The 25,054-nt window shown below is 42.0% G+C and overlaps 1 protein-coding gene across 1 annotated transcript in view; it reads right to left on the bottom strand.

The window, feature by feature from the left end:
- LOC126195706 (gastrin/cholecystokinin type B receptor-like) overlaps positions 1 to 25,054 on the bottom strand; it is a 343,046-nt gene that overhangs the window by 54,182 nt on the left and 263,810 nt on the right. The window contains exon 7 of the mRNA XM_049934335.1: positions 10,531 to 10,596. Within this exon, the coding sequence (XP_049790292.1) occupies positions 10,531 to 10,596 (66 nt within the window). The remainder of the gene's footprint in view (positions 1 to 10,530; positions 10,597 to 25,054) is intronic.

Below are 25,054 nucleotides of genomic sequence, written 5' to 3'. Positions count from 1 at the left end.
TTTTTCTGCGAATGGTATCACTCTGAGTTTTGAAAACACACAACATGTTCATTTCTGCGCATCTAGAGGTTATTGTTGTTGTGGTCTTCGGTCCAGAGACTGGTTTGACGCAGCTCTCCATGCTACTATATCCTGTGCAAGCTTTGTCACCTCCCAGTACCTACTGCAACTTACATCCTTCTGAATCTGTTTAGTATATTCATCTCTTGGGGTCCCTCTATGATTTTTACCCTCCACTCTGCCCTCCAGTACTAAATTGGTGATTCCTTGATACCTTAGAACATGTCCTACCAACCGATCCCTTCTTCTATTCAAGTTGTGCCACAAATTCCTGTTATCAGTTCTATTCAGTAACTCAAATGGTTCAAATGGCTCTGAGCACTATGGGAGTTAACTTCTGAGGTCATTAGTCCCCTAGAACTTAGAACTACTTAAACCGAACTAACCTAGGGACACCACACACATCCATGCCCGAGGCAGGATTCGAACCTGCGACCGCAGCAGTCTCGCGGTTCCAGACTGTAGCGCCTAGAACCGCACGGCCACTCCAGCCGGCATTCAGTAACTACTCATTAGTTTGTGATCTACCCATCTGCTCTTCAGCATTCATCTGTAGCACCATATTTCGAAAGTTTCTATTTTCTTCTCGTCTAAACTATTTATCGTCCATGTTTTACTTCCATACATGGGTATATTCCATACAAATACTTTCAGAACAGATTTCCTGACACTTAAATCTACACTCGATGTTAATAAACTTCTCTTCTTCAGAAACGCTTTCCTTGCCATAGCCAGTCTACATTTTATATGCTCTGCAATTAGACCTTCATCAGTTATTTTGCTCCCCAAATAGCAAAACTCCTCTTATACTTTAAGTGTCGCATTCCGTAATCTAATTCACTCAGCATCACCTGAATTACTTCGACTACATTCCATTATCCTCGTTTGCTTTTGTTGAAGTTTATCTTATATCCTCCTTTCAAGACACCGTCCATCCCGTTCAACTGCTCTTCAAAGTCTTTGGTGTCTCTGACACAATTACAATGTCGTCGGTAAACCTCAAAGTTCTTATTTCTTCTCACTGGATTTTAATTCCTACTCCAAATTTTTCTTTTGCTTCCTTTACTGCTTGCTCAATATACAGACTGAATAACATCTGGGATAGGCTACAACGCTGTCTCATTCACTTCTCAACCACTGCTTCCCTTTTATGCCCCTCGGCTCTTATAATTGCTATCTACAGTGTAATTTTACAATTTATCTAAATTTCATTCTCATGAAGACACCCCTGTTAGGTGTCGAAACCTAGATCAATGTACCTACTAGTTAGTTGCAACCGATTCGCGGTACAATCTTATGTTGAAACTAGTGCACGGTGGCTGAGTAACAGCCATGTTTGAAACTGTTTATCAGATTACTAGGGTAGACAGTGTGCTGCGTATTGGGTTAGTGGATACTGTTGGTCTGGTGAAATCAGGTCGTTCCAGGACCGGCGAATATTAAATAACGCCTTATGCCGCTGGGAAACGTCAGCGGACACTATCTCGAAATGATGTTGTTCCCTATGATGTGATTTATCACCTCTTGGTTTTTTTGAGATGGAACACATTTATTGTATATCCGTTTCTGGGCCAGTTCCAGTCGTGTATGTGCCTTACTCAACAAACCTATTTGATGTTTTATTCCAGCCCAATCTATCTCTTTGCTTTGAAGCTCTTTGCTGAGCACATCTTTCAGTCATTAAACTGTCGGTTGAACTATCCATGGCGTGTTGTGAGTGAAGTAGTGCATGGGGTTGAGTGTCTGTCAGACAGACGTATCATAATCGCTAGATTGGTTGTGGTAGTAGAAATAACTGTCGCCTAGATCGTCGGACCTTACCTTACTAATTTTTTGTTAGTGGGGTTGGATAAACTCTAAAGTGCACAAATGAAAGTAAATACGCGAGATGAAATGTTTGGTCTTATCATGGACACTGTTGTCTCATTAGGCTGGTTCAAATGGCTCTGAGCACTATGGGACTTAACATCTATGGTCATTAGTCCCCTAGAACTTAGAACTACTTAAACCTAACTAACCTAAGGACGTCACACAACACCCAGTCATCACGAGGCAGAGAAAATCCCTGACACCGCCGGGAATCGAACCCGGGAACCTGGGCTTGGGAAGCGAGAACGCTACCGCACGACCACGAGCTGCGGACATGTCTCATTAGGGAACATGCAGAGGCACTCAGAAGACCAACATAAATTCTCCACCAAGACTGCACAAATGCACTCCAGTTGACGGTGCGGTATTTAAACATTTACTGTGGACTGCACTACAGTTGTAATATGAGTGTACGATAATGCTTGGAGGAGAATGGTTTAAAAATACGTTTTTTCTTTAATTGATACTTTGTGACACCCCAGTTATGATGGCTACTAACTGTTCTACATATGTAAACCACCAGTGTATTGAATAATACAGAAAATAAATAACAATGTACATGAAATGTGTTCTTTTTCGGAAATCATTCGGAACATTGTATATGTCCATACGAAGATTACTTAGTTCACGTGACGGTTCCGATTAGAGCCTTGATTATCGACCATTCCTCCTGTGACTCCCTGTAAAGGAAGTAACAATACGGCACGTTTTAAATAAAAATTAAAGAACGTCAAATATTTTAAAAAGCCCCAAGTGATTTTAAGTGTCGATTACTGAATAGCCTAGACGTTGGTTCACCAGTTCACACCAGAAACGAAATCATTGAGTCCGTGGAGAACCACTGCACACTGTAAGATGTGAACAACCTGATTCCTGGACTGAAAAAAAGCATGTTCAATGGGTGCACTATTTCTAAATACTAACCGAATCGAGCTAACAAGGAGAGGGGTTGGACTGACTTTTTGAAAGTGTCAACACGATTGTGTATGTCACGGTCCCAGTTATCGTACCATGGAAGTAGCCATTCACCCTAGTGGGCCTTCGTTTGAAAGTAATCAAAGAAGAAAAGTTCCTAATTTCACGTTATGCTGCAGAGTCTAGAGCTTTACAAACAATGGCAGCGAATAATGTGACGGTCAAGGTGCTTTCTCCACGCGCAGGAGACTGCAGTTTGGGAACATCTCGGGTGCTTGCAGGTTTTTAATTTTTTATCTTTATCGAAATGATTTTGATCATAATTTTTATTCAATAAACTGATTTAAAGGTAATTTTTTTTATTTTTGATCTTATTTGCGTTATTTTAATGTCTTATTCCTACTCAGGGGACACCGCCTTAACGCAGCATTGTCCGTGCGGTCGTGGAGATTTGCGTGTTCTGGATCCGGAGCTCTATGCCGGCGGTAGGGCCACCCAAGCCGGACAGGCAAAAGGGGAGGAACCAAACAAAGTGTGTCCCACAACAGCCTATCGCTCCCCCTTTCCTATCCCAAACCTGCCCTTTTCCTGTCATTTCCTGTTATATGTATAAGACCTCAAAGACAGCGACAGCGGGGAAAGAGTCTTTCGGAACGGTGAAGCTGGTGGAAGAGGCACTTTTTGTCTTTGGGACCAAAAAGAGTACAAGTAGCGAATGTACTCCAGAGGGGAGGCTACAGACAGCGTCTGACTCATAATGAGCAGCAGATTTTAGGCTGGGAAACCTACTGCCTATGTGTAAAGTAATGGGAAGCTACCACATTACATTCCCAAGCAGTACATGGTATGTCTCTCCATGAGAAAGATTCCGGAGTTAAAACCTCCTCTCATTCGGATCTCCGGGAGGGGAACACATTAGAGTAGACATATTTGAAAGGAAGAAAGGGACAATGAAGGAAGGAAAGATAAGGATTGAAACATGGAATGTGAGGAAAAGTAGAGAATGCAAAACAAGAGATGAAAAGGAGCAGATTAGAAGTCCTTGATTTGTGTGAAATGAGATGGGGAGAGACTGGAGAGATAGAAAGTGAATGTTATAAGCTCTTTTACTCAGGGGAAATCAAGAGTGGTGAAAACGGAGTAGGAATATTGATAGGACAAAAGCTGAAAAATAAGGTAAAGATGGTACAACGTATTGATGGAAGACTGATGATGATAAAACTGAAGGGTAGTTCAAATGATTTGGTGTTAATACAGGTATATATGCCAACCAGCCAGAATACATATATGGAAATTGAAGAATATTCTGAGGAAATAAAAGAACTCAACGAGAAAGAATGTAGAAATGCTTGCATTATCATCTTGGGGGACAGGACCTAAGTGGTTGAAGGAAGAGATGAAGATACAATAGGGAAATATCGTTTAGGAATAATAAATGAGAGAGGTAAGCGAGTAATTAGTTTCTGTAAGGAAAATTCATTAGCATTAGGTAACACATTATTTCTACAAAACAAAAGAAGACGTTATACATGGATGTCAAATTTTAATAGGGAAAGATATCAGTTGGACTACATCCTCACACAAAAAAGGTTTAGGAAATGTTTGAAGAATGCCAAATTTTATCCAGGAGCAGATATAAATTCAGACCACAACGTACTAGTGGGAGAAATATAAGTGAAGTTGAAAAATGTGGCTTAGCCACAGCCTGGGGGATGATTCCAGAATGAGCTTATTCTGTTGCAGGGTAGCCCTCAGACAATTCCCCTTTGTCATGTATTTCATTATGGAGAATAAGACGTGTCTCCGCAATATCCTTTCTTTCAGGAGTGCTAGTTCTGCAAGGTTCGCAGGAGAGTTTCTGTAAAGTTTGGAAGGTGGGAGACGAGGTACTCGCAGAAGTAAAGCTGTGAGGACGGGGCGTGAGTCGTGCTCGGGTAGCTCAGTTGGTAGAGCACTTGCCCGCGAAAGGCAAAGGTCCCGAGTTCGAGTCTCAGTCCGGCACACAGTTTTAATCTGCCAGAAAGTTTCAATCATGGACTATGCCAAAGAGGTACTAGGAATTACAGTAACCCAAAGTACCAGGAAAGAATGGATAACAAATGGTTCTGAGCGCTATTGGACTTAACATCTGAGGTCATCAGTCCCCTAGAAAGTAGAACTACTTGAACCTAACTAACCTAAGGACATCATACACATCCATGCCCGAGGCAGAACTCGAACCTGCGACCGTAGCGGTCGCGTGGTTCCAGACTGAAGCGCCCAGTACCGCTCGGCCACACTGGCCGGCCGGATAACAGAAAACATGTTGGAAAAAATTGAAGAGCGGAGAAAGTGGGAAAATATAGAAACTGAAGAAGGCAAAAAGCGGTGCAGGAAACTGAATTATGAATTAAGAAAAGAAAGTGAAGAAGCAAGGGAAAAATGGATGAAACAGAAATGCCACGAAATAGGGAAAATGGAGAAAAAGTATGACTGGCTAGTGAAATAGATTTTGAACATAAAATCAAGAAGAATAACATGGAACTAGAAAGAGCAGATGGCACTCTAGCAGAAGAACCACACGAGCTTTTGAACAGATGGCATGAATGTATTGAATGTATGTATAAGGAGGATGAAATACAAAGAAAACTTAAGGTTGAAGAGGAGCAATATGTGCCGGAAGATGAAAAGGGTTTCAGCATCTTCGAAGTAGAAGTAGAAAATGCGCTGAAAGAGACGAAGAATAGGAAGGCATATGGAATTGATGATTTGCCAGAAGAACTGTTGAAGCGTCTGGGAAACAAGGCAAGAAAAGATATAAACTACCTCTGTAATGAAATATATGACAAAGGGGAATTGTCTGAGGGCTACCTTGCAACAGTTATGATACCAATAGAGAAGAAGAGAAAGACTAAAAAATGTGAAGAGCATAGGACCATCAGTCTAATTTCTCATTTAGCTAAAGTTTTTCTGAGAGTGTTGAATAGAAGGCTATATTGCAAGCTGGATAGAAGGATTGCAGAGGAGCAATTCGGATTTAGAAGAGGAAAAGGAGTAAGAGATGCTGTTGGCCTGCTCAGAACTATAGGGAAAAGATATAAGGAAAGAGGTAGAGAAATATTTGCTGTTTTTATAGATTTAGAAAAGGCTTCTGACTGAGTACAGTGGAACACGCTGATGGATATTTTGAAGAGGAGAGGAGTAGATTGGAAAGAGAGATGACTGATACAGAATCTATATTTGCACCAGAAAGTAAGGATAAGGATTGGAAGTGAAATGTCAGAAGGAAGCAGCATTGGACGAGGTGTTAGACAAGGTAGTTGCCATTCCCAACTGTTTTTTAATGTGTACCTTGAAGAGATTATTGCGAAAGGTCTACATGGGAAAAGAGGAATATTTGGTTGAAAGAGAATAGAATGTATAAGATTTGCTGATGACATGGTATTAGCGCCAGAAAGTGAGCGGACAGTGAATAACATGCTGAAAGATCTGAATGAAACTTGTGTAGAATATGGGATGCAAATAAACACAGCAAAAACAAAGAGTATGGCCATCAGTACAAGACGCAGACTGTCCAATATTAAAATAGTATAAGCTACCATTAGCCAAGTAAGTGCATTTAAATATCTTGCAAGCACAATAACTAAAGACATGAGATGTCACCAGGAGGTGAAAATTCGAATTTCCATAGCGAAGGAAACATTCGACAGAAAGAGGAAACTGTTATGTGGCAAATTAGATGAAGGTTCAAGGAATAAGTCTTGGCATATATTTTGTCTGGTATGTTCCACGTGTGCTCGTGTGAACGCCGACAAGGTTGAAAGAGTAGGTTATCGAGATAATCACAAGACAAACATTCTCAAGGATGCGCAAGGCTGGAGAACTTGATTACCAATATGTAACAACTGTAAACATGAATACTAAAAATTTAACGCCATTTTTCAGGAATCAGCGTTATTAAAATTTAATACTGTACAATAAGCATAAATACTAAGGAAAATTGGGCGTGAAGAAAATAAGCAAAGGAAAGATATCGGGAAGAAAAGCAGAGATGTCAGTAATTGATAACTATAACTAATCAGGGAAAGAATCTGACCTTTTTTTTTCACAGGAAATGTGGAGTGTCCAACGTTGACAGCAAGGACGGAACGAAAGATAACTTCCCTTCCTTTTTCCTTAGTCCTAGTTGGCCAACAATTCCCCAACACATCCTAGAAACATTATGTTATGTCTGCATGATGATGTATTGAAGTAGAAACTACAAGTCATTTATATAGTATCCATAGGAGAAAATGAAACATTGTAGTAAGAATTGGTGGTGGTAAATATTCTAACGAAATGTTTTCTTTCCCTACAGCAAAAAAAGGAGAATGATGTTATTTTGTTTAAATGAGTTAAATTGATAAAATTGGCAGATATTAATATTATTGACAAGAGTAAATGTATGTAAAATATGTAATTTATGTCTAGAGTAGAGAGAGTAAACTTTGTAAAGGATCCTATAAAATGTAATGTTTTACTTCATATAAAACTAAAAAGGATGGAAATTGTTGTAAACAGATGGACGTTTCAACAGCGCCACAAATGCATTAATCTACAAGTGTAAAGTATTGTGATAGTGTCAGTGAAAACAACATAGTTAGGTCAGTGAATATCAACGTCTTTCTGTAACTAAATTTAACTGATGTGCGTTCTAAAACTTTTTCAGGATAAGCAAAGGACATTATAAAAACGATAATAATTTATCCATGAGATAACATATTTATGTCTTATTGTATTTTGTATTTTATCTTTTGCTTTCACATTATTATAGATGTATTTTTCTGTTATGTTTTGTGTCTTAATATTTCATTATGCAGTGTCTATGTGTGTTTTATATGTTCATTTTTGTGTGATTCAATTATATGTTTTAATGATATGTGTGTTTCATGATAGTAGAGCGGCCACGATGTATTAAATTGATATTTATCTTGTATTTCACATGTCTACACATGATACAGGTATCAGGCCTGTTCAGATTATATTAAAAAGTATCGTGTGTTTGAATTTCAGCACAAACACCAGAACAGAAAAACGCCCAGAAACAGGAACACGTTTTCTTAAAGTTAACTCAAATGATAATGTAATTACTTTTTTAAAGTAATTAAATGTAGGTGGCCACTCTAAAAAAAATTTACTAACTTAGGGAAGGATAAAAGAAGAGTGAGAGGACCTTAAGTCTAATGCTAAGATCTTCTGTTTCATAAGGAGTTAAATTTCGTAAGCGTTGTTTGCTTCTTTTTCTTGCACATTTTGTAAGGACATAAGACAGTGTTTGATGCAAGTCGTAACTCGATATTGTGAGAGAAAGAGAGGTGACATTAAATGTAAATGTTCTCATGCCAAATATTAAAATCTAAGGCAGTACTCATGATTGAATGGAGGAATGAATGAGATTAGGAATGAGATGGGCTCTTAATATTTCTTTGCTCGGGAAAACGAGAATTTTACACTGCGCATGATGACACTATGAGAATCATCTTGCTTGTATAAAATTTCCAGGAAGGAAGGGGTTATGAAAGGTGGCTTTCATTTATGTCGTTCATTTCACAGATTATTGTTTATGTTTGAAGTAAATAAACCCATATAATAGTTAATTAGTCTTATTAGATGGATTAGAAACAGAGATACGTGATGATTAAACACATGTCTGAAATAACACGGGCTTTGATAATGATAATATTTAGTTGCATGCTGTAGGTGTAAGCAAAGTGGATTTGCCAGTGGAGGCGGGGAGGCGAAGGCCGGTGAGCGCCGGAAGAGCATTGTGCAGGGGCCGGGTGTCCCAGGGGAGGGGGCCACTGACCTGCAAGCATCAAAAGGAACGCCGCCGGGTACCAGGTGATTGAGAGAGGGGAAATATCGAGCAGACAGAGAGCGTCCAACTTATGCGCTAGCGCCGCCCGGTCGCGCGCTGTTTTAGCGGCAAATGGGCTGAGCTCTGGTTGGGCAGTTCATAAGAAAGTACGGGAAACGGTGAGGGTCAACGCCCGCTGTTTGGGCAGAGAAATTTTTGGATAGGTGGAGAAATTGTATCACTCCGCGGGGGAGATGTGAGAGGTCTTTGCAGCGTCGGGATTGGTTGATTAGAGTTTGGCGGCAAGATAGTCGCAAGAGCATCCGTGCAGTTTTGCTTACGATTCGTTATTGGTCATTTGTCCTTTTGCACGTTGTTTGGTTTGTTTCTTGGTGGTGGTGTCCGAAGTGCAGACACAAAAGAGATTATAGGAACACAGTCAGATCGCATTTACCATTTGCTTGTCCAGGGGCATAATTAAATCTAACTTCGCATCAACACTGAGATTATAGGAACGCAGACAGATCGCATTTACCATCTGCTTATCCAGAGGCATAATTAAATCTAACTTCGCGTCAACTTAACATTAAGAGCTGAGAGCCAATCTTACCAGTGTAGTGTATCTAAGAACAGTGTAGAACTTGTTTAATTTGTTTTCATTCATGATTTGTTGAATATGGTCAAATTTCTATCGTAAGGTAATTTACAATAAATACAAGTTATTTACAATATCGCTTTTGATTCAGTAGTAGCTGGTATTTAGCCGTCACGGTCACATTAATATATTTTATTCATGTTTAATAACGCGAACCCCTCCACATGGCTTTACCCTGCCAGGATCGATAGTAAAACTGTTGATTAAGAAAGACAGAAATAGAGGCAAACCAAATAACGAGAAGAATTTATGTATTAACTACACTTTAATTTCTTCTGTCCCATCATATTATATTTGTTTGACTTACAATCTCTTGTTTCTTTTAAATCTTGTTTTGTCAAAAGTACAATAAAAATTTATTTTTTGAATGATTGTATGACGGTCATCAGCCAAAAAATGTACATCTCGTAACGAAAATGACGTTTCTGTCAATACTAAATAATCAACATATTCAGATTATTTCGTCTTTTAATTTAAACTGATTGATTAGCATTTTTATATGTTTAAATATTAAGATACATCAACAAAAATAATTTAAAATCGCATGCGCTATGGTTCCATCCGTAAAAAGAACTAAACGAAGAGAAAGTAAGAGGAAATCATAAAAATAATTAAACTTATGAACAAAATGTGCAATGAAGTATTCGAGAGAAAAAGTGACATTTAACGCAGTTAAATGAACAAAAATAAAGATAAAAGACGCAACGATAAAGAATGAAAAATAGAAGACTTTAAAGCACATAAAGAGATTCGAACCTACAACTTCTGTACAGGAAAAATGTATTTTAATCATTATGCTCCGTTACTAACGTGTGTCCATATATTATTTTTAAAGCTCTAGGGTATCAGACAAAACTGCGAATTATATTTTCGTCGATAATTCGCTAACGACGGCTACCAGGGTAAATGAGTGCAGGGTGTCATACCTGCGATCTTAACGTACATCACCGTGAAGATGGTTTCAAAACAATCGACCCCACGCTTGGGGACCCCTCCTTGCAAGTACGTTATGGTTACTGCGTATGGAATTTCTTCAGTATGTTCGAGGATGAGGTAACTTTTGACACTGGTCGATAATTTTATCTGTCTTCCAACCTCTCTTGTAGTCAGGTGTGACAGTGGCATATTTCAGCCTGTCTCGGAATGTCCGCTGTGTTAGTGACGTCCGGCAGTGAAGAAGTGGGTGCATGGGGGAGTGGGAGGGGTAAGCGCTCACCTGCTTGACGGTGCCGGCCTCCTGCTCGGCCTTCACCTGGCTGATCTTGCGCAGCGACTCGCGGTGCTGGCCCGCACCGTTGAGGGCGGCGCCGCCCCCGCTGGCGACGCATCCTCCGCCGCCTCCGCCCCCGCCACCGCTGACCACGCACGAACCGCAACCGGCGGCCGCGCTGGGCCGAAGCGGCATGCTCTCCACCCGCCGGCATGAGCCCATGTGTCGGCTGAAAACACGTTTAAGCAGCAGCTAAACCAGCACACTAGTAGTAAACTGAACAGCGAGTAACTCAGCGCAAGAGGCCAAGCAAATTTAAACAGTAGTTTCTCATCGGCGTCACTACTATATTTGCATCGTAAAATACGAGGTTCACTCCAAAAGAAACGCACATTTTTTTTTAAATCCATCTTTTATTCTACATGTTTGAAAGTTTTACAGTGTGTATATACGTCCTTTAGGAACAATATTTTCATTTCTCCACATAATTTCCGTCCCTCTCAACTGCCTTGCGCCATCTTGGAACGAGCGCCTGTATACCCGCACGGTAAAATTCTTGACCAACCTGTTGGAGCCACTGCTTTGCAGCGTGCACAAGGGAGTCATCAGCTTCAAACCTTGTTCCACGAAGAGAGTCTTTCAGTTTCCCAAAGAGATGATAGTCACTTGGAACCAGGTCAGGACTGTAAGGCGGGCGTTTCAGTGTTGTCCATCCGAGTTTTGTGATCGCTTCCATGGTTTTTTGACTGACATGTGGCCATGCATTGTCGTGCAACAGCAAAACATCCTGCTTTTGCCGATGTGGTCGAACACGACTCAGTCGAGCTTGAAGTTTCTTCAGTGTCGTCACATATCCATCAGAATTTATGGTGGTTCCACTTGCCATGATGTCTACAATCAAGAGTCCTTTGGAATCGAAAAACTCCGTAGCCATAACTTTTCCAGCAGAAGGTGTGGTTTTGAATGTTTTTTTCTTGGGTGAGTTTGCATAATGCCACTCCATTGATTGCCCCTTCGTCTCTGGTGAAAAATGATGCCATGTTTCATCACCTTTCACAATTCTTCCAAGAAATTCATCTCCACCATTCTCGTACTGTTCCAAAAGGTCACTGCACACCGTTTTTCTTGTTTCTTTGTGAGCCTCTGTCAACATCCTGGGAACCCACCTGGCACAAAACCTTTTTAACGCAAACACTTTCAGTATTCTGCGAACACTTCCTTCCCCTGTCTCAACGTAGCGTGATAATTCGTTCACTGTGATGTGTCTGTCAGCATTCACCAACTCGTTAACTCTCTGCACATTGTCTGGAGTGTGTGCAGTATGAGGCCTGCCGCTGCGAGGACAATCCTCAATATTTCCAAGCCCGCTTTCACCACGTAACCTGGTTACCCACCGACTAACTGGACTGCGATCGACAGCAGCATCTCCATACACTTTTTTCAACCCCTTGTGGAAGTTTTCCACTGTCTCGTTTTCACAGCACAGGAATTCTATGACAGCACGTTGCTTCTGACGAACGTCAAGTGTAGCAGCCATCTTGAAGACATGCTGTGACGGCACCACTCACGGGAACAGGTTGAACAATGTTTGAAAACAAGCGGGAAGGATGTATCTACACTCTGTAAGACTTTCACACATGCAGAATGAAAACTGTATTTTTACAAAAATAGTGTGCATTTCTGTTGGAGAGACCCTCGTACAACTCGCAGAGTCATCAGCGAGATTTTTAAGAACATTAACCAGCTGACTATCTCAGTGTGGAACTTTAAATTTTAGCTCAGGACGGAACCTTGTGGAGGAGCTATGGGCCAAGTTTAAATTAACTGTTGACCACCACCAATGAACAGATATGCATCCAATAGAACACGTCATAAGAGGCCCTTCAAGATACAGTGTCACTGAATACAAACTTCTAGAGAAACTACGGCATAGTAGGTATAAAACAAAGCATAGGGCTATACAGCTATGACCCAAAACATTATGACCAATTCCGTAATAGCTTGTTTGCCCTTCTTTGGAACAAAATACATCACTGATTTTGCGTATCATGATCCGATAGTTTGTTGGTGGGTTTTTGGAGGTATGTGGCATTGGATGTCTCACGTAATTCGCGTAAATAACGGGCCGCTGATTTTTGCATGCGGTAATGGTGCCCGTTACCGACCCAGATGGATTCCATACGATTTACATTAGTCAAGTTTGGTCGATGGCCGTTCCCTGTAAATCTCCTCAAACCAATCTACCACGGCTATGGCTCCAAGACACGGACAACTTTACTGCTGGAAGATGATATCGCCGTAGGGAAGACATCAAGCATGAAGGGATGCAAGTGGATAGCAGCCGTCAGTGTCTTCGAGTACTACCACAAGTCCCGTGCAAGCGCTTAAAATGTCTCTCATACCATAATACTGCTCCTACCAGCCTGCGTCCGTGGTAGCGCTGCGCACCATCGACCTAGTGTAGCAAAAAGGCGGTTCACCCGAACAGCCGACACGGTTCCATTGATAGATGGTCGAATCACGATGGTTCCGTGCCCACTGCAGTCGTAATTGACGTAGTCGTTTCGTCAAGAATATGTAGAGGTGGTCTATTGCAGAGATCCAGGTCCAACATTGTACGATGAACGGTGTGCCCCGAAACACTTGTGTATGCACCAGCATTGTGCTCTTTCGCGACAGATGCCACAGATTGTCATCTGTCCTGTTTTATAGAGTGGACAAGCCCCAGAACCCCACGTTTCGTGGACGTCCAACCTTTCAGGGCCTAGTGGTAGTTTCACTGTCCTATCTCATTCCGTAGATCCTCACAGCAGTAGCAGTTGAACATTCTTAGAGCTTGGCAGTTTTGGAGATATCCTCTCACACAATCTACGTAATAATAACCTGCCATTTTTCAAAGTCGCTTATCTCAATGGATTTCCACAGTTGCAACCTATACACTACGTGATCAAAAGTATCCGGACACCTGCCTGAAAATGACTTACAAGTTCGTGGCACCCTCCATCGGTAATACTGGAATTATATATGGTGTTCGCCCACCCTTACCCTTGATGACAGCTTCCACTCTCGCAGGCATACATCAATCAGGTGCTGGAAGGTTTCTTGGGGAATGGCAGCCCATTCTTCACAGAGTGCTGCACTGAGGAGTGGTATGTATGACGGTCAGTGAGGGCTGGCACGAAGTCGGCGTTCCAAAACATCCCAGATACTTTCTATATGAATCAGGTCAGGACTCTGTGTAAGCTAGTCCATTACAGTGATGTTATTCTCGTGTAACCACTCCACCATGAGCTGTGCATTATGAACAGGTGCTCGATCGTGTTGAAAGGTGCAATCGCCTTCCCCGAATTGCTCTTCAACAGTGGGAAGCAAGAAGGTGAGTAAAACATCGGTGTAGGCCTGTGCTGTGATAGTGCCGCGCAAAACAACAATGAGTGCAAGCCTTCCCCCTCACCCCCTCCCCCATGAAAAATAGGACCACACCATAACACCAGCGCCTTCGAATCTATTGTTGGCACTACACATGCTGGCAGATGACGTTCACCGGGCATTGGCCACACCCACACCCGGTCATCGGATCGCCACATTGTGTACCGCGATTCGTCACTCCACACAATGTTTATCCACTGTTCAATCGTTCAATGTTTACGCTCCTTACACCAAGTGAGGCGTCTTTAACATTTACTGGCGTGATGTATGGCTTATGAGCAGCCGCCCGACCATGAAATCAGAGTTTTCTCACCTCCCGCCTAACTGTCACAGTACTTGCAGTGGAGCCTGATACAGTTTGGAATTCCTTTATAATGGTCTGGATGTCTGCCTATTACACGTTACGACCCTCTTCAACTGACGAGGTCGGTCTCTACGCTTTTGTGCTGTACGTCCCTTCACGTTTCCACTTACTTCACTATCACAACAGTCGACCTAGGGATGTTTAGGAGTGTGGAAATCTCGCGTACATACGTATGACAGAAGTGACACCCAATCACCTGACCACGTTCGAAGTCCATGAGTTCCGGGGAGCACCCCATTCTGCTCTCTCAGGGTGTCTAATGATTACCGAGGTCGCTGATATGGAGTAACTGGCAATAGGTGGCAGCGCAATGCACTAATATGAAAAAATATGTTTTTGGGGGTGTCCGGATACTTTTGATCACATAGTGTATCTTCGCTAAGTGTGTCGGCTTATCAGTGCAGATAAGAGACGATGAACAGAACGCTTTTGTCCGTCAACAGCACAATGCGTGAAGCCTTCAATGACTACCGTCATATAATCTTTCACAAAATTCAAAGAAATTCTGGTCGTGTGTCGAGTCTGTTAGTGGCACCGTAAGTAGGTTATAGTCACACATGGACAGAAGTATGGATGCTTGATACACCCTCAAAACCGATGACGTTGCGCTGCAGGCCTTATAGTTGTAAGTACCTAAATCGTCTTGTATGTCGACCATCTTTTGTCCGTCAACAGCACAATGCGTGAAGCCTTCAATGACTACCGTCATATAATCTTTCACAAAATTCAAAGAAATTCTGGTCGTGTGTCGAGTCTGTTAGTGGCACCGTAAGTAGGTTATAGTCACACATGGACAGAAGTATGGATGCTTGATACACCCTCAAAACCGATGACGTTGCGCTGCAGGCCTTATAGTTGTAAGTACCTAAATCGTCTTGTATGTCGACCATCTTAACAACAGAAACAGGTAAGGTTTACCAAGCAGTGTGGCGCATTGGTTAGCACACTGGACTCGCTTTCGGGAGGACACCGGTTCAAACTCGCGTCCAACCATCCAGATACAGGTTTCCGATGATTTCTCTAAATCACACCAGCCAAATGCCGGAATGGTTTCTTTGAAAAGACACGGCCGATTTCCTTCCCCATCCTTGACATAATCCGGGCTTGTGTTCCGTCTCTAATGACCTCGATGTGGACCTGGAACCCTATCTTCTTTCCTTTTACGTAACTTTCATTTTGTGAATGACATTGTCCTATTTTCAACGCTTTTTTAAATCGACAGAGATTCCGAGGATATTACTCCTGGCGCTTGGGGTAGCTTAACATGTACATTTATCTTTCATTGCATATAAGTATGAGCTATATAACTCGTTCGGCAGTAAGTAACATTTTGTTGTGAAGAGGAAATATGTTCAACGTTCTACTAAATTTGTTCAAACGCAAACAAAACTCGACAAAAGTGAATGATACAGTTTCTCTACGACGTTTTCTGTGCTAAGTTGTGAGAAGCTTTGCAGAAGATTGTGGATCGCGTCTCACATTCTGCAGGTTACAGTGACAAGTCAAGGTAACACACGGTAGCTGAGTTAGGGGACGAACCAGTCTTTTTCAGATTATCCGTGATTTGTGATCGCTAAAAAGATGAAAGTATGAAAAGTGAAATAACCTGCTGTAATTTTCATAACTGCCACATTATTGCTTTGTTTCTCACTAGACTGTGACATTATTTACTATTGTCTCCTCTTTTTCTTTTTTTTCTGTTGCAGTGGCTAGCTGTTACATTCTACCGAAGATGGGTAGCACCTTCGGCTAACGTACTCCACCTTTTGTATGCTCCAAGAGGCAAGCGATATTGACAGCTCTTTGTGCCCCAAGACAGTTGCCGCATCCGGCTTTTTCCTACCCGTCACAATTTTCCAGTGTTCTTTCATGTTGACATGCATATCGTGTCTGCTTTGTTTGGTTATCATGTGTTCGAAAATAACATGTAGGTATACATTTGTTGAAGCCTTAGCTCTTCAACCTTCCTAACTCATATAAGCCCATATCTGTACCTACGTTGATAAGCGGAAGCTTTATCAATACCTGCTTAATAGCTTGTTGGTCCACCTTTGGAACACAATACAGCGGCGATTCTGCTTGGTATGTTTCTGATAAGCCCTCAGTAGATTTCCAGTCACCCATGGATATGAGATTTTCATATCCTTTTATCTAGTGAGTTGTGTATCCTTTGTCCTCTCATAATGGTTCTACCTCATTTTCGGCTTGTAATGTCGATATGTACACCAAAAGCATTATTTATGTGCTTGATTCTGGTGAGATTAATCCTGTGCCCTAAGTGTTCACAATAACTAACTCTCTCCCCTACCATCCTATTATGAAGATTACTACTTTCGTTGCGCTATTTTCTGCTCTTTTTTCGTTTTTTTTTCCTTTTCCTGTTGCCTTTATCCCGTGTCTACACGAGATCGGCATGATAGTTATCGATACTGGCATTGTTAATTATATAGGGTGACCGGATGTCCTTTCTGTCGCTACCCCTTTATCCCCCGGAGCGGAATTTTAGTACCCCAGATGTCTTCGTCTATTGTTATACATGTCAAAATGCACCAATATTCTCTAAATGTCTGTGAATCGTGTACCTGAGACGGAACTTGGGTACTCTCCGTATATTGACTTACATGGGAACATTCCCAACTGTAAATAAACGATATTGATGAAACTTGGCGGGCGTGGAGAGATGACAAAATAGTGCAATATGTATTTGTGTTTCGCCCGATTTCGCTTTTAAGGGACGAAACACACCTAGGATGGTAATTTAGCATTTTAGGTATAGAGGGGATATCTACAAAACGAGGATATATAAAAAATGTTTTTCAGATAGAAGCTGATACGTAATTAATGTTCTTGAAAACTGTGTAACAACATTCATTACTATTCTACTTATATTTGATTTATGATTTAAACTGTTACTTTAGGTTTTGCATTCGTAGGTTTTTATTGTTTTTAGCTTCACCATTTCACATAGATGTACTAAGCATACTGAAAGTAATAAATGATTCATTATTATGACAGAGACTAATTAGAATAATGGTAAACTGTAAATCAATGCTTAAAACATAACGATTTCTTACATCAAGGCACATAAAATAAAAGGCATTTCCTTGCTAACATACACGACAAAGAACACAATATTCGTATAAAACAAAATTCAGCAGGATTTCTAATTGTGACGGGTGATTCTCTAAATATCTTGTGAAACGATAAAGCTAAAAATCAATAAAAACCATGCATGTAAAATGCAAAAACAATTTAAAACATTATACAAAAGTAAGTAAAACGAATAATTAGAACAGCAATAATGTTTAGATACTATAATTAGGCACAGCTTATTTTCCAAAAAATTTGGAAATTTGTGGTAAGTTCCTATGGGACCAAACTGCTGAGGTCGTCGGTCCCTAAGCTTATACACTATTTAATCTAACTTAAACTAACTTACGCTAAGGACGACACACACACACCCACGCCCGAGGAAGGACTCGAACCCCCACGGGCGGGAGGCGCGCGAACCATAGCAAGACGCCCAAGACCACGCTACTACACCGCGCAGCTTATTTTCCAAAAATTGTATGGCAGATACCAGTTTTGTTACACTGGGATGTGTGTGACTTAACCCTCCCTTAATATATGTTGTGGTAAAAGCTTCATTCTTCAATAATTAGTGGCGGTGGGTATTTTGCAAAATTTCAAATTAATACATAAGTTCATTACACAGTGTTCAAGAACATTAATTACGTATCAACTTTTGTACGAAAACATTTTTTTATGTATCATCATTTCGAAGATATTCCCTCTGTACCTGAAATGTCAAATTACATTTCCAGGTATCTTTCACCCCTTACTAGGCAAACTGAGCACAAACGAAAAAATACGTGTTGAACTATTTTGCCCCTCTACAATTCGCCAAGTTTTATCAAGGTCATTTGTTGACACATGGGAATCTCTTGGTAGTCGGATATGGGAAACCGCTTTATAAACCATATCCAGATTGGACACATGTCCCTCGTCGTTGATCCGCCGGGCGGATTTGATCAGTGGCCGGCGCGCCCTCCCGATTCCCGGAAGTGCGTGTTAACACATGCGGCTATCCCGGAGGCTTTCTGCTGCTGTTGGTATTACCTTGTATTCGTCTCACCGGAAATCATCATGTTGTTTCGGTTTGATCTCATTGACTCCAGTTGTATTTACACTATCTGCATTTTCACCTTCAAACTTATAACTTCACTGTTACCACATCCAGAGTTTAGCCATTCCACTTGCCACAATAATACAAATCACGTGCCTACTAGCTCTGGACATGATGATGATATTGAAAGGATGTATGAAGAGATAAAAGAACTTATTCGGAGAGATAAGACTACACAGCGTCCGAACAGGCATTGAAGGCCAACGGCTCGACCGACCGCCATGTCATCCTCAGTCCACAGGCATCACTGGATATGGATATGCAATGGCATGTGATCATCACACCGCTCTCCCAGCCGTTGTCCGTTTTCGTGACCGGAACCGCTACTACCCAGTCAGGTACCTCTTCAATTGGTTTCACAAGGGCTGAACGCACCCGCTTGCTAACGGCACTCGGCAGACATGACGGTCACCCATCGAAGTGCTAGCCAAGCCCGACAGCGCTTAACTTCGGTGATCTGACGGGAACCGGTTTGCCACTGCGCAAAGACCGTAGGCCAGATAAATAAGAGGGACGAAACTTTAATTCTATTGGAAGACTGAAATTCAATAGAGCGAGGATGAAATATAGTTGAAGTTCTAGCCGCCTGATAGAATTTTCGACAGGGTACAGTTCAATTGTTGCTAAGACTTGTCTTGAGAATCGCTAAGGAAGTGGGTATATGTAAAGGATACCTAGAGACGCCGAAATGCTTCAGACACATCACATAATAGTATGACGGAGATACTGAAACCAGATTTTAAACTGCAAACCACAGGGATACATGTGGCCTTCGGCCATTATTTATTAGGAACTGAAGAGTCAGACTGAAGAAATTGCAGAAAGGTAGGAAATGGGTAAACGGAAAGAGCCAGAGGATTGTCAGACCTTCAAAGGGAGCATTAGTCAAAACTTAATGAATCACAGAACGGAATACGAGAAAAGACGAAGGGGAGCATTGCGAAATGAAATTGTGAAGCAGTGTAGGATCAAATACTAAAAAACGCTAGACCCGTAGAAATCTTTGGGTAACACACGAGATAAGGAAATTAATTCACGACAGGTGCAAGTATATGAAACGTGGTACTGTAAGAAAGAGCCAACTAGCAAAGACGGAATAGCTGGAGGAAAAATGCGACCTGCAGTAGCGTCAACAACTAAGGAAAAGGGAGGTGCTGCCTAAAGCAGAGCTGACCGCTGTGGTCGAGCGGTTCTAGGGGCTTAAGTCTGGAACCGCACCACCACTACGGTCGCCGGTTCGAATCCTGCCTAGGGCATGGCTGTGTGTGATGCCCTTAGGTTAGTTAGGTTTATGTAGTCCTAAGTCCTAGGGGACTGATGACCTCAGATGTTAAGTCCCATAGTGCTCAGAGCCATTTGAACCTAACGGAGACTTACTGAGATGCTTGCAGAAAACACACACATCAAAAAAAGTTCCGCATCACTCCGGTTCCCAGAACTGAGGATATTGTCTCACAGATACAGTCCCTTTGATTGTTCAGAGATATCACTAACCCCGACCAAAGATGTAAATAACCATGCATGAGCAGCTCCTATTAGGCGGAGGGGGTCCGATAGCCGATCAGTGCCAATCATTCCACCAGGAAGGAGGCACACACCTCGTATTGTGTGTATTTCAACCATACCTAGAAGGTCAATACCGCGGTTCGTTAGCGCCCGCATTGTTACTTTGTGCCAGGAAGGGCTCTCAGCAAGGGAAGTGTCCAGGCATCTCGGAGTGAACCAAAGAGATGTTGTTCGGACACGGAGGAGATACATAGAGACAGGAACTGTCGACGACATGTCTCACTCAGGCCGCCCAAGGCCTATTACTGCTGTCGATGACCGCTACCTACAGATTACGGCGCGGAGGAACCCTGACAGCAACGCCACCATGTTGAATAATGCTTTTTGTACAGCCACAGTACGTCGTGTTACGACTCAAACAGTGCGCAATAGGCTGTATGATACGCAATTTCACTCCTGACGTCCATGGAGAGGTCCGTCTTTGCAACTACGACACCATGCAGCGCGGTACTGATGAGACCAACAACATGCCGAATGGACCGCTCACGATTGGCATCACGTTCTCCTCACCGACGAGTGTCGCATATGCCTTCAGCCAGAAAATCGTCGGAGACGTGTTTGGGGACAACCTGATCAGGATGAACGCCTTAGACAAACAGTCCAGCGAGTGCAGCAAGGTGGAGGTTCCCTGCTGTTTTGGGCTGGCATTATGTAGGGTCGACGTACGTCGCTGGTGATCACGAAAGGCGCCGTAACGGCTGTACAATACGTGAATGCCATCCTCAGACCGGCAGCGCAACCATATCAGCAGTATATTGGCGAGGCATTCGTCTTCATGGACGACAATTCGCGCCTCCATCGTGCACATCATGTGCATGACTTCCTTCAGGATAACGACATTGCTCGACTAGAGTGGCCAGCATGTTACCCAGACATGAACTCTATCCAACATGCTTGGTTGGATTGAAAAAGGTTGTTTATGGAGGTCGAATCGCCGTTGAGGAGTGGGACAATCTGGACCAACAGTGACTTGATGAACTTGTGGGCAGTATGCGACGACAAATACAGGCATGCATTAATGCAAGAGGACGTGCTACTGGGTATTATATGTACCGGTGTGTACAGCAATCTGGACCATCACTTCTGAAGGTCTCGCTGTATGGTGGTACAACATGCTAAGTGCGGTTTCCATAACGAATAAAAAGGGCGGAAATTTTACAATTTTCTGTACAGGTTCCGGACTCTCGGAAAAGAGGTAATGAAAATCTTTTTTTGATGTGTGTGGAAGCAGTTGCATGAATGTTAAGAGTAGGGATGAAGGGAAGGCTGAAAAGTAGAAGAATGTCGAAAATTTATATACGGCAGAAAAACAACTTGGACGACATTATTCAAGGGAAGAGGAAGTAGATTGAAATGGGATGGAAGAATTTGACAGGGCAGTGAAAGACCTAAGTTAAAAGTAGGCTCCCGTAGTAGATGACATTCCCTATGGATTATAAAGGTCCTTGAGACAATTTACTATGGCAGAACTATTCTACCCGGTATGCTTCGTATATAACACAGGAGAAAAGGCATCAGATTTTAAAAAAGTATGTAATAATTCCAATTCTAAACAAGGCAGAATTAATAGGTGTGAATATTGCCAAACCATCACTTTAATAAGTCATAGCTGCAAAATACTTACATCACTTACTTGAAATAAGACAGTCACGGTTGCAAAATCTCTTTTATTTACAGGAAAAGACGCGTTTCGCCCTTTTTGGGGCATCATCAGATTGGCATAAACATTAATGTGGGCATTAACGAACGAGTGTTGGATTTGCACATTAATTTTTAGGTCTATCTGACGATGCTCCAAAAGGGCGAAACGGGATATTTCCAATAAATAATAAAGATTTTGCAGGAGTGACTGTCTTATTTTAAGAAATTCATCATCGGTTTGAGCCGTGGCGGGGTTGACGCCAGTAGTATCTCTGACATGAGTACGATCGATTTCCTAGTGCAGAAGTTGTCTTTGGGCTTGGGCCGGTTCGAGATATAAGGGAGCGCCGACCGCGAGTCAAGGGTGGAAGAACGCTTTGAGAAAAAGAACGCGGCGGTTGCGCGATTCGGCGATTGGCTGGCGGACAGTAGCGAAGACGACGGCGTGCCTGAGGCCGGACGGCGGTTGTCACGTGGTTGTGCTGGAGTCGGTGGGGGTTGGCCGGCGCTGTGCATTCTCCGGCAACCTCGTGAGCTGGAGGAACACGCTGTTATTGTCTTGCGAAGTGATGGTCTGGCATCTTCGCAAAATCGCCCCAGCATCAAGACACCCAGTTAAGTACGCTAATTACGAAGAGCGCTTAGTTAACAGTGATTGTGATCGCCCTTGGTACAGTAAGAAATTGCACAACGTGCGATGTTATGCTTGTTCGATTTCATTTGAGGCCTCCTACTAAACTTGTGCTCTACTTCCGCATAATATTGATGTATTTGCAGGAGTGTGTCATTAAGTTCTAGTGCGTGCCGGTTCTCGTGAGCCAGTTCATATCCCACTCTCAGTGTTTGTTTATCAAGTACGGCTTCACTTAAAGGAACCACTTCCTAATGAAATTAGTTGTTGTTTAGTGCCGGCCGCGGTTGTATAGCGGTTCTAGGCACTCAGTCTGGAACCGCACGACTACTACGGTCGCAGGTTCGAATCCGGCCTCGGGCATGGATGTGTGTGATGTCCTTAGGTTAGTTAGGTTTAAGTGGTTCTAAGTTCTAGGGGACTGATGACCACAGATGTTAAGTCCCATAGTGCTCAGAGCCATTTGAAGCATTTTTTTGTTGTTAAGTCTTGATTTTATGGAGTTAATTTACTGATCAATCTTAAATGTTAAGGTTAAGAAAGGTTTTTCTGTTTGCTGTTGTCGGGTGTGGTTCTGAGGTGAGCTGAGGCAGCGGGCAATCAAAGCGCAGGGCATCCCTTTACATTACAAGTTTGGCTTACGGGCGGTGGACTTCGCCTGAGGTCGGGCGTTCCTCTTCGGTAGCGTTTGCTTGGTACTCATTTTGGTGGTCTACTTGACGTGGGGTTGCAAACAGAGCCACGTCTTGGTTCGAAGTTATTACTTCTCTCAGTCAGTTTGTGATTAACGTTTGGCCTTATAAGCTTGGACCTTGCTTCTGTTATTACACATTTATCAATGTACAAGGTTGTAACTTTCTGCGCCGTGAAAGTCCATCTTACAAGTCAATGGGCATTTGAATAATTTCGTGATTGTCTCTGGAAGATTGCCCAAGTTAAGTTTAATAAACACGTTTTAAGCGTGTTAAGGTTGCGGCTGTGTGTCAACTGAATTTTACATGTAATGTTAAAGTTTGGAAGGGAAAGGGTCTTAAATAATGTGTCTTAGCTACAGTTGTCTGTTAAAGTTATGGTTAAATTCAGTCTTAGTAGCTTCTGTCAATTTTGGTGGGAAATCGTGGGCTACATGTAATGTTGAAGTTTGAAATTGAAAGTGTCTTAAATAACGTGTCTTAACTAGAATTGTTTGTTAAAGTTATTTATTAACTTGCTTATGATTTATGTAATGAATATATCTTAAATAATCTTGCCGAGTGGCGCCTGTCAAATTGTATCTGAGATTGTTTTGGGGACTTCATAAACTCATTGGAATTGAGATGTTCACTTTATTGGGTCAGTCCTACCAGTCAAATTGTATCTGAGATTGTTTTGGGGACTTAATAAACTCATTGGAATTGAGATGTTCACTTTATTGGGTCAGTCCTTCCACCCCTTTAGATTTAAAGGTTACACAAAACAGCTGTTAAGAAAAACCGTTCTAACAGTTTCGTGGTTGGTGTTCCAGGCTCCCAGTATGGAAGAACCAATTTGACATCATTTATTTCCAGAAAATTGGGAAGAATGGTAGAAGCCGCTAACGGGGAACGTCAGCCTGTATTTCGGTGAAATGTAACAACATGTACGCCACACTGATCTTGTGACTTATCTTAGAGTAAAGAAAGGCAAAGATTTATTCATAGCGTTTGTATATTTAGAGAAAGCTTTTCATTATGTGGAGTGGAATTCACTCTTCGAGATCCTAAAAGTTGGGGGGATAAAATACAGGCTGATCTCACGGGCCAGGACAAGAGTAGACAGAGAAGCACAAATTACATCAAGTTAAAGCTAAATATGCCAAGAAGTATGAACTAACAACATTAAAGTAAAGGGATCTCGTGAATTAGTTACCTAGAGAAAAACTTGTTATATGCCGACATATTGTGGAGCAAACAAATGAATGCACAAAGGCAAAGCATGGGATTTGAAGCTTCGTAAACAACATTTTTCAAAAACCGTTTGGTGAACACCAAAAGATCGTGTTAAAAAGGATACTCGGCATAAGCTTTACGGCGTCAGTAATCATCAGTCATTATTACACGGCGCAGTTTACTGAACATTAACTTCTGACCCTTGCACCGTGTGGTAACAGTTTAAATGCGCATGCTCACGGAGATCTACTGTGGGCTGTAATTATCATATGGCATCGAAAATTGGTAGGTAGGCTAGTGCGTTAATGCGAAACCGATTTATGTTGGAAAAAATTATCCAATTTTGGCCGTCAGGTGCTAATCTGGTGCTGTATAGCATCTCGTCGACGTCTCTGAGGCTCACATTTAAAAAAATTGTTCAAACGTTAGTAAATAATAAAATCAGCATTATGCATTTCTCACAACATTATGCATTTCTCTCTTGTTTGACCTTTGCTGCCAACGTCCCGTCCCTAATCCACATCTATTCAGCTTTCTTCAACTCATAGCGCCAGATCTGCACCTGGTGGCCAAAATTAGAACAATTTTTGTTACAGCGTAAATCGAATCTGCATTCACATATCTACCAAGTTACGCTGTCATACGATAATTGCAGTCCACGCCAGGTCTGTGTGAGTAGCTGCACTTGATAATTATAACCACCAGGCATGTACTGAACTAGTTATCAATTAAGTACCAAGATCTTCATTCCCCACATTGAATAAAGGATCGAAGTGTAAATCAATAGATACTAGTAAAGCCACGAG

The sequence above is a fragment of the Schistocerca nitens genome, chromosome 7 (genome assembly GCF_023898315.1).
Source record: "Schistocerca nitens isolate TAMUIC-IGC-003100 chromosome 7, iqSchNite1.1, whole genome shotgun sequence".
In the NCBI taxonomy this organism is placed as follows: Eukaryota; Metazoa; Arthropoda; class Insecta; order Orthoptera; family Acrididae; genus Schistocerca; species Schistocerca nitens.
The sequence above is the reverse complement of the archived record's forward strand: the minus strand, read 5'-3'. Positions and strand labels throughout refer to the sequence as shown.